The sequence below is a fragment of the Triticum urartu genome, chromosome 2A, assembly GCF_056163025.1.
Source record: "Triticum urartu cultivar PI428250 chromosome 2A, HENAU_Tu73, whole genome shotgun sequence".
Classification (NCBI taxonomy): Eukaryota; Viridiplantae; Streptophyta; class Magnoliopsida; order Poales; family Poaceae; genus Triticum; species Triticum urartu.
The window spans coordinates 147,754,110-147,764,793 of NC_141874.1; the positions used below are offsets into that span (position 1 = coordinate 147,754,110).

At 44.1% G+C, this 10,684-nt stretch overlaps 1 protein-coding gene across 1 annotated transcript; it reads left to right on the forward strand.

Moving 5' to 3' along the window:
* Positions 1-2,421: 2,421 nt before the first annotated feature.
* On the forward strand, positions 2,422-10,203 carry LOC125536382 (protein CHROMATIN REMODELING 35-like). Its single transcript, XM_087543499.1, has 6 exons — positions 2,422-2,600; positions 5,262-5,827; positions 6,152-6,451; positions 6,930-7,097; positions 7,935-9,771; positions 9,866-10,203. Exons 1-5 carry the CDS (start codon positions 2,423-2,425, stop codon positions 9,696-9,698), a joined length of 2,976 nt encoding a protein of 991 aa, XP_087399625.1. The 5' UTR covers position 2,422; the 3' UTR covers positions 9,699-9,771; positions 9,866-10,203.
* The last annotated feature ends 481 nt before the right edge of the window (positions 10,204-10,684 follow it).

A 10,684-nucleotide genomic window follows, 5' to 3' on the forward strand; every position in this document is an offset into this window, starting at 1 on the left:
ACTATCGCGAGACCTCAATGCCCATTTTCGCCAATGTCCCATCCTGGCAAAGGTTGGATGTCCGAGCTGCCAGATCCAGATCGGGATTTGAGCCGTGAAACTCAACTTTGGGGTGGTATTGTGAGATTTTGAGTTCAAAATTAATGCGGGAAATAAAAAATGGGGCTAGGAAACCCAAGGGAAGGTGGATCAAATCCAACAAATTTTTTACTAGAACAACAAATCACTCAAAAATTGGTATGTCTATTTTTTGTGTGGATTTTCAAAATTGGCAAGAACGCAATAAAATTAGGCTATACAAGTGAGGGGAAGGGGTTCCAATTCATGACAACCTTGCTCATGATAGCAAATGATGTAGGGCCAAACCCTAGTTTTCCCGATCTTCACGAATCGGAGGTGAATTAGGGAGAAATCACGAACAACACAAGGGGGAACACATAAGAGGAACACCTTATTGGACAAGATCCACACACAAGCACTCAAATCACAAGGCAAAGGGATGAATCTCAAGCATTCAACAACAATAAAGGAAAAGATACAAAGGTACGTAGTTCATCAAATCTCTATGAGATATGGGTTTTGATGATTCACATAGGGAATCCTTCTCCCATTAGGAGGCATTGGTAACCACGGATGGTTCTTCTCCCATTAGGAGTTCTTGTTCTTGTAAGAGGGGATATATCCCACAAAGGGGAGGTACATGAGCTAAGCTCTATGGTTGGAGTTCTAATCTTAGGTAACCTATAAAGGAGGTTGAGAGAGGTACATATAGGCTATTCCACAAAGGGGTAAGTGGGAAAGGGGCACACGAGCTTTTGGCCCAAAACTACACGCACGAAGGGGCCGGATGCCCGGATTTTCAGGTAATGAAGGGTCGGATGTCCGAACTGACATTCGGATGTTCGAGTAGGCTCTAGTGTCTGGTCTCCGTGGGGACGCGCTCCATGTGCCAGATGTGTGGCCTGGTGGGGGATGTCCAGCTAGACGATTTGCTCTCTTGACTCTGACCGGATGCCTGGACTAGTGGTTGGACGTTTGATCACTGACTTGCAGTGCCTGCATCTTGTTCCATTGCCGCTTCCACACTCCCCTCTTGGTTGGTTGTCGTCCTCTTGTGCTTGCACTCCTCGATACACGTGAAGCTCTCCTCAAACCCATACGTGCATGAGAGGGGTGAAGTAGTATACCATCCAAGAGAGCACCAAGTAGACACGCATAAATGATAAAAATCCCCTTAGTATATGTGATGTGTGTCTCCCTTGATGAATGGAGCCAAGTCCATGGTGATGACCCCAGGGTGCTCCGCACCAAAAAGGAAGAAATGCTATTTGACCATGTATTACAGTTATATTGACATGTTTTTTCTTAATATATATTATTTTATGGTAAACAATCTGAAAGTGAAATGGTGAACCGATGGCACAACAAATGATCTTACTGGAAAATACCAGAACCAAAGACCCAAGAGATAGAGTTTAAGACCTAGGTCACCTAAGGTGTAGGCTGAAGCCCAACCTAGGCCTTATAACTATCTCACCCAACTCGTTTGTTGTAAGAGAATGAAACAATGCTATTGAACCATGTTTTACTATTATATTGGCATACATTATTGCTCGATATATTTTTATGGTAAAAAAATTGTTAGCGAATCAGCAACACAACTTGTGAAAACCCAAATTGATAACCTCACAGGTTTAATGATCAGTCCATTTTCTTAACCTATGATCTAAACCTACCGTTGTCTTAGGACCATAAGTGCGTGGGAGATGGTTTATCACACGAAGTGCAATGGCATCCATCCCATCCTTCCCCAAGTATTGTTGCACCTTTTTGAGAAACACCGAATACATATAGACACACACAATGACTACTAAAGACTATAATTGCGGATCTTTAATACTATTGATATTATCATTGTGGTCTCGTGATAAAAAATGCATTAACGAGACATCAAATCGTCAAAACACGAGATTTGAGTCGTGGAGATTTAAGATCAATGAAATCACCACTGGCACCTCACTGTCAACAAAACGCTGCCTCACAATAAAAGAAAATCCACATTAATGAGACAGTAAATAGCCAAAAACGTCGTCTTTCAATAAAAGAATAATCCGCATTAACGAGACAGTAAACCAACAAAAACACGACTCTCCAACCCATGATATCAGTGCTGGCATCTGGATGTCGACAAAAACGTCGTCTCGCAATAAATAATATCCTACAGTAATGGTGGAGGTTAAATCCATGATGGACCACCCACCTAACCATCCAACTATGCTGAGATATTCTCACTCACTGAAAGTGACTGTTGGTAACTGACATGTGGACCCGCCAGGTGGCAGGCCCCACGTATCAGCCACCAAAGTCAGGGCGCGCAGTACACTCGTCACAGAATGTGCGCCCCATCCAACTGAACCTTTTTATGCAACGGGGAAACCAACGCGGCCGAGCAAGGAGACAGTGGCGCCACCCGCCGCTTTCCCAGTCCTCTCCTCCTCCCCTCCGCCCCGCTCCAAAAACCACCGCGCCGCGCCGCGCTTCGCCGCCGTCAGCGGCCATGGACGTCGCCCCCGGCGAGGAGCCCCCAGCGGCGCCCTCTGGTGAGCATCCTCCCCCCGCTCCTCCTCTGCCTGGACGTGACGTGATCCCACCGTGGCGGGTTCTCTGCTACGCCTACGCCGGTGGTATCGGGTCTGGCCTCGCGCGCGGCCGGCGGGGGTTTCGTGTCGGCATAAATAGGGCCGGTGCTGCATTTGCGTTCGCGTTGTAGGGAAGAGGGGTTGGGCTGGGTGGATTGGGATTCATGGCGGTCCGGGATTCTGTCAGGGTTGGACGGGGTTGAGAAGATTGCGTACCACCATTTTCACGGGATCACTTTTGCTCCAAGTCTGGACAACAAAAAAGGGGTCAGTTACGAAAGGGATTTAATATCTTATTTATATAATTCCAAAAAAATCCAAAAATCGGAAGGGATTTAATATCTTATTTATATAAATAGAAGGGATTTAATATTTCGGTTGACTAGTTTGCTCTTGGATGGCAACTCTTTGTCCCAGTCTCCTGCTTGAATCGAGCGAAGTTCCTGGCAGTGTTTTTTAGTCGGAAGAAATACCACTGTACTAATAGTTTACTGAAACACAACTCTAGGAAACTCAGTTTCCATTTCCTGTATGTATCATGCACCCTAAATCGATGCTTCCCTGTTGTGCCAAACCATAGAGAATGGTGTATGCTTATAATTTGTAAAAAGAAAATTTGTCATTCGAAGAGGCTTATGATTTCTATGGAGTGCTGAAATGATGTTAGCATCCCAATTTACCACTTGGTTACTCATTTTGACTCTTAGTACAAAAGCTCTTGCTTGGGCATGGTGTGCGCTTACAGTTAGCGTTCTCTGCAAATACCATTTTAAGCCTGTTTGGAGCCTGAAGTTGCTGTTTTTTTGGACTTCTTTTGTTTGGCTTGAGAGCCAAGGTGAGGGGAGAGGTTGATTGCCACTAAATCCATCCATTTGACATTGAAGTTTAGGTTATTTGGGGCCTCACCTTGTTATGTTTTTCTTTTCTTTAGTCGCTCTTTTGGCTGGGCATTCTGAGCATGATTAGAAGCAAAGAACAGTTTCTGAGTTTGTACTAATGCATACTGTAGATGTTTTTGCTAGTGTATGGCTATTAGCTTTATGCATCCTCTGTTCCTGAAATCACGGCGTAGGTTTTCTTCTTCTGTTTTTCAGTGAAAGAAGGTGCAAGCTTAGTTTTGCACCACAATTTCTGAACCCTCCTGTCATGACACCACGATTACAGGCACGCGTTCCCGCATCCTAGTCTCCACTTATCCCCCGTCTCCTGCAGTTTTCTACTTCCTACTTCCTTTTTTGATCCATGCTCATCGTCTTGCTCGACACCCTGCTCAGCTTGCTCGTTGGTGTGGGCACCTGACACCCTTTGTGGCCACTCTGCATCTGCCACTGGCAAAGCCTAGCTGGGTACACCCTCGGCGGCTGTCAACGCCAAGGAAATTGACCTCGGCCAGTGTGCTCGTGCGAGCCCAAGGTCAAGTCCGGCGTGAAGTTCTCGTGCCGGCACTGCCACTGTCTCGATCCGGCGTGACCATTCAGCAAAGACAAAGGAGTGAGTGCCAAGCTCCATGGTCTAGGTCCATAAAGAATCATCATAAACAGAGTTGGAAGAGAATTAAGGGGGTGGAACACTCTTAGTCAAAGCTCCATGGTTTAGGTCCATGGAAGATTGGAGAAGAGAGTGGTGACCATGGTGTTTGGGAAGGTTGTTTTTATAGGTTAACTACAAAATTGGACTTGTATAATCAAATTGGCGCTCATACTCAAAATATTTCAGTGAAACATCTAATCCCTCCCTTCAAATTCCTTCCCTCCATTTTCATGGAAATTTCAATACTCAAATTTGCGGTGAAGCAATGTTTTTAATCAGTGCCATAATGCAACGTGTAGCCAGTGCCTGGGCCATGCATGAGAACCAGCAGCGCGACGAGGGTTGCATGGTGTGGGAGGGAGTTTGCGTGGGGCAGGCGTGGGATGCTCGCGCGCAATCCTTTGTACGGCTAGCTGGCAGTATCAACACTGGTGGAGACCAAGGAGCTCAAGCTTGTGTAGGAGGGAAATTAGAGGCAAGTGTGGTGAGATTAGCAGGGGCGAAGGAGTCCAGATCAACGAAAATTTCCACGGCCTGCTCCTGTTTTGGTCTTAGTGCCAGAAGATGTGCGCCATGCTTTCAGGAATGGAGGGAGTAAGTTTCATTACTGTTGAATCGGATTGTATCGAGTGAAATTCAGAGATCCGTGCCAAAAGTAAGGAACCTATGAGAAAGAAGTCACCCAAAGGTTGACCGGTCAGCACCATGGATGTTGGGCTAGCCAGCCTGGGTTTGATCATCAGCTCTATCTTAATTTGATTGATACCTAGCTCCTCCAACGCATCACTCTTTTTTTCAGTGTAAACGTATGAGTGATGAATAATAGTGCCTATTTGTTCATCGCTTACTATGCTTGTGTTAAATAAGTGGCGGGTTGGCAACTGCATAATGGTCACTGCATTTTATGATTATTGTAGTTATCCACATGAAAGTGTCTGTGCTTTTAATTATAATTTCCTTGTACGCATCCTACAATTTCTTGTCCACCTTGCATGCGACTTATACAGAATAGCAGATGAATATTGCTGACACCAATTTATTTCCTCTCTCTTGTATGATAAGTAATCAATCATCTATCTTTGTACTTTGTAGGCATATATTACCACAGAAAAAGGAAGCCTTCTGACCCCATCAGTGGCCTTTCACTTCCTAGTGCAAAGATGGTTGGCAATTGGGGATTTGGCAGTGTTACCAAGGACTGGGAAAGTATGCATGCTCGAAAGCTCGAATTTATGAATTTCCTTTCTACTCTGCGTAAGCCCACTCAGAGTTATGTGGCGAGTGCTGAAGCTAATATGATTAATAGCTCTGTCGAGCACACAGAACAGAAAAACAGTGAAGTGCTAATAATTCTTGATTCGGACAATGAAGATGAAAGCATGGCAGCATACAAACAACTGACACCTGAGAAGAACAAACAGCTCTCATCTGAGAAAAACAAGCAGCTGATACCATCAGAACAGGCTGGTACTCTCACAGCATGTGTGGCAACCCAAGGAATTGCCGACGTAAATGACCAAAACAGTCATATTGTTCCATATGGTCAAAGTGCAACTTTAATGAATCAGTATCATTTACCCCACTATCAACCATCAGTTCAGTTTGAGAGAGTTGTATTGCAGAAAAGACCTGAGGAGGAACGTATGCATGATCTGGCTGTATGTACTTCTTCACTTGCAATTTGTTTTACCGAACTTTTACTTCTACACACTGTATTGTTGTTTTGCTCTACATGCTTGTACCGACAAGCTAATCTATGGTATCAAAGTTGCACTGCACATTGGCATCTCTGAAGGGCACTGTGAATATGCTATCTTTGTCTTCAGTGTTTTCTTGATGTTCATCAATCTAATTGTTTAATGCATCTTAGTTTCACAAATAGCTGAACAATGGAGTACAAATGTTTGATATTTACTGAATCTGTTCCAATTCAAAGCTGAAAGTTTTCATCTTCTAGCCATAACTCTTCCTGCTCAATGTAGGTTGCAAGCTATGCGGAGAAAATGGCAGAAACACTTGTTTTCCCTGCTCTTCCTAAGGAGAGAAAACAACGGAAATATGACCCAAGTTCCCAGACAGACGGAGATGCTGAAGCTGGGCCAAGAAAAAGAAAAAGAAAAGGCAAAGATGAAGCGAGTGCACCAGTATTTGATTTGCCCTCAGAAACTTACAATCCTGCAGAGGAAGATGAGCCTATGGAGGAAGAGGATAAACCAGAGAATGAAAGTGATGGTCTCGATGGTTTCTGGAATGAGTACTCACTGGCTCTGGAAAGCTCTAAGGTACAAATTGTAATCACAGACATGATTTTTGTTGCTGTACCATTTTGAAATCTATCATATTGTAAATTAATAGTTCTGCTTATAAATGTATGCTTTGTCATTATTTTACCTGAAAATTGAACTGCTTTGCACAAGGGTAAAATCCACATAGCCCCCCCCCCCCCCCCCCCCCCCCCACACACACACACACAAACACACCATCCACCCGTTCACCCAACAGGACTCATGTGGTGCTCCCTACGTGGCATCCACGGTTCAACTGTGCTATACCGGTGAACAGAACAGCTAGGTCTGGGGGTTGGGGGTAGATATAAACGGTTCGAGAATAGGTGAGGGGGCAGATTACCTGGTTAAATGAGCTCAGCTAAATAGCTGGCAAGCAGTGTAAGAGAAATATGCATTACCTCATTTTTTAGTTAACTTGTCAATCTTCATTTGTGTTGTTTGCCATAATAATTTAGTTATATTTATTGGCCAGCTTGACACACCTGAAGAGGCAGACAGTGAGAAAGAAGTGGGTGAAAAGGAGGTGGACAATGGCTGCAGTCATGACATACGGATTCATGAAGACCTGGGCCATGTATGCCGCGTCTGTGGTATGATTGTGAGAAGGGCTGACATGATATTTGATTATCAATGGAAAAAGGTATGTTATTCATTTAAGATAAGTGATGCTTCTCTAACTCCGAGCTTGTTTAGCAATGTAAATCGTTCTCTACATGCATGGTTTAGTTTTTTGGGAAGTTCTTACCAAGTATCCTTTTTAGCAACTAGCAAAGTGACCTGCGAGCACACACATGCATCATTTTTAGTGTGCTGAATCTGCTTTGAGATACATTTTTTATTTCATTTTACATTGTTTTGAACAAAGACATTGTTTTGTAAAAGCCAACCACCTAAGCGGGCACAATATGCCTACCATATCTGAGAATCAGTCCATACCATCTTAACCGACAAAATGTACACATTTGATCATGCCACACAGCCAGATGATGCACCTCATGGGCTATTATTTTGATCATTCTTATATTTCCCCCATGAAGAAACTTTTCTAGTATAGCACACATAGCTGTTATTTTCTGATCTTCAGTATGAACTGCTCTGCATTATAATTTATAATTTTTCACAAATGTCATGAATGCTGCACGTATTGTCTTTGTTTGGCATTTCGTTTGCTGGAGAAGCCATGTCTGTCAGAACGAATTATAAAATCCAATGGATATAATAAGCTGATCTGTTTGACAAATGGTTTGATGTTTTGCATTTTTGTTTGAATTTCTAGTCTACATTTCTATTTTCTATACTGTGCCTTCGGTATATACTAAATAGATGATTTAACTGTGGAACATTGCACAAGAGATGGATTTAGCAACAAACATGAAACTTAGATATCCATCATTATTTCTAATGTTTTACATGGCAATCGTGAAATTCAAATGTATGATTGGAACAATAAATTGACATTATGTTTACCTCTTGTCAGCCATCAAGGTCAAGATCATATTTCAGTGAAACACGCTCAAAGGATTCTGATGACATTGTCATTGGTGATGTTAGAGTCACTGAAGAACTCATGGCTTTAGACGTTGCCATTCATCCAAGACATGCAAAGCAAATGAGAGCACATCAATTGGCAGGTTTCCACTTTCTGGTGAAGAATCTAGTCTCTGAAAAACCAGGAGGTTGCATTCTAGCTCATGCCCCTGGTTCGGGGAAAACATTTATGCTGATTAGTTTCATTCAGAGCTTCTTGGCAAAGTACCCCTCTTCAAGGCCCCTTGTTATACTTCCTAAAGGCATATTAGGTACATGGAAGAGGGAGTTTCAACGGTGGCAAGTGGAGGATATACCACTGTATGACTTTTATTCTGTCAAGGCTGAGAAGAGAGCAGAGCAGTTGGAAATCCTCAAATCTTGGCAAGCCAAACTGAGCATCCTATTTCTTGGATACAAGCAGTTTTCTCAGATCGTTTGCAGTGATGGTGGTGGCAACGTCGCAGCTGCGTGCCGGGACATGTTGCTTAAGGTCCCTAGCCTACTTATAATGGATGAGGGCCATACACCTAGGAATCGGGAGACTGATGTGCTAGAATCATTGAGCAGAGTTCTAACTCCACGTAAGGTGGTCCTATCTGGTACACTTTTCCAGAATCATGTCAGTGAAGTGTTCAACATCTTGAACCTTGTGCGCCCAAAGTTTCTCAAGTCGGACTCATCTCGTCCTATTGTTAAACGTATAATGAGTCAAGTAGCAATATCAGGTGGCAGAATTTCAAAAGGGGCTGCTGATAATGCATTCACTGAGTCAATAGAAGAGACCCTGCTGCATGATGATAACTTCACGAGAAAAGCACATGTCATTAGAAGTCTCAGAGAACTAACAAAAGATGTGCTTCATTACTACAAGGGTGACATCTTAGATGAACTACCTGGCCTATTAGACTTCAGCGTCTTCTTGAAACTCAGTCCCAAGCAGAAAGAAATCGTTCATAAGTTGGAATCCTATGAGAAGTTCAAACGAAGCGCCGTAGGAACTGCAGTGTACATGCATCCTTGTCTGTCAGGAATGTCAGAAGTTGACGCTGCAGATAGGGCTATCAACCTGACAGATGCAAGCATTGATAGTTTGGTCGAGTCTATCAACGTGACAGATGGTGTGAAGGCCAGGTTTTTCACTAACATCCTGGCGCTTGCGAATTCTGCAGGAGAGAAGGTGCTTGCTTTTGGTCAGTACATACTACCCATGAAATTTTTGGAGAGGCTATTGGTGAAGACAAGGGGCTGGAATGTAGGGAAGGAGATCTTTGTGATCAATGGCGATACTAGTCAAGAAGAGAGAGAACTGGCCATGGACCAGTTTAACAACTCTGCTGATGCAAAAGTTCTGTTTGGCTCTATCAGGGCGTGCGGGGAGGGCATCTCCCTCGTGGGCGCATCAAGAGTTGTCATTCTAGATGTTCACTTGAACCCCTCTGTTACTCGTCAAGCAATCGGGCGGGCTTTCAGGCCTGGGCAGCAGAAGAAAGTGTTCGTGTACAGGCTCGTGGCCGCCGACTCTCAAGAGGAAAGCTTCCATCAAACCGCATTCAAGAAAGAAGTCATACCGAAGCTGTGGTTTGAATGGAGTGAGCAGCACTGCACGTCGGACGACTTCCGGCTGAACAAAGTCGATATCGATGACTGTGAAGACGAGCTGCTGGACAACAAAGCGATGCGGCAGGATATCAAGGTCTTGTACAAAAGGTGAAAGCAGGTTGGCCGCTGTGCGCCATGTACATATGCATTGTCGATCTTTCGAGGTCGGCATTGCTCTGAATGAAGTAAGCGTCCTCTAGAAATCATTTTCAGCATGATGACACCTGTTTCTCCTTGTTTTTTCACGTGATTTTACGACCGTTTGTTTTTCTGCTGCAGGGTGTTGCAGCTGCTCCGTCGTGGTGGAAACGCCAAGCCAAGGGTTTGCTGCCAGCAAGGGTTTTCTGCTGCCTGTGTCATTGCCCCCACCTATGTGTATCCATCCGGTGACCTGTTTAGTAGTATGTGCCGACGACTTTGGACGGAAATTAGCTAGGGAACTGATCCTCGTCGCGTTTCTTGTTCAAGACTTCCAGGGCTAGCAGTTATGTTTGTTTATTTTTACCTTTTCGCGAAACAATAATGTCCAAATAATATGTTACTGTACTTGATGCCGCCCTTGGGCTGCACTCTGTTATCTAGGGTAAAAACCGACAAGTGTTTGCTGCGGACAGAAAGCGCAGGTACTCTTTTTGCTTGCTTGGGTGCATGACTGAATGGTGGGCTATCAGGGGTGCCCCTCAGGGCCTCTCATGCTGTCCATTGCTGTTGTTTGGAGTGAGGGGTATGTGTGGGTTTGCTGTGTGTTTGGTTATATTGGGCTTGTGTGTTGGTCTGGTTGGTGGTGTGTTTACCTGCTCTTGTGAGTGGGGCGCTGTGTCACTGATGTTTCTGAACCTGATGTTATGCCATATCTCTCTGATGAGATGGATGGCCAAGTGAATACCATCATCATCACGATGCACCCATGAAACCAGAAGTTTATTTCCCTTCGATGAATCTTGTGCTGGCCTAGAGATGTTGTAATATCGTTATATGGCTGTGCCCATGATCCGGCTTTCTATATTTTGTGGGTATGGCATTCTTTTTTTGTACTAAACACAAAAGCAATCTGTGTGAAGTAGACGGTGTTGTGTTCAGTCACCAAGCTATACTGGA

What these genes read in the sequence shown, in the direction of transcription:
- LOC125536382 (XM_087543499.1), top strand. Translation starts at nt 2,423, where the DNA reads ATGCAACGGGGAAACCAACGCGGCCGAGCAAGGAGACAGTGGCGCCAC. An exon ending in GCCCCCAGCGGCGCCCTCTG is followed by an intron (nt 2,601 to 5,261) that starts GTGAGCATCCTC and finishes TGTACTTTGTAG; the next exon opens with GCATATATTACCACAGAAAA. An exon ending in TGGCTCTGGAAAGCTCTAAG is followed by an intron (nt 6,452 to 6,929) that starts GTACAAATTGTA and finishes TTTATTGGCCAG; the next exon opens with CTTGACACACCTGAAGAGGC.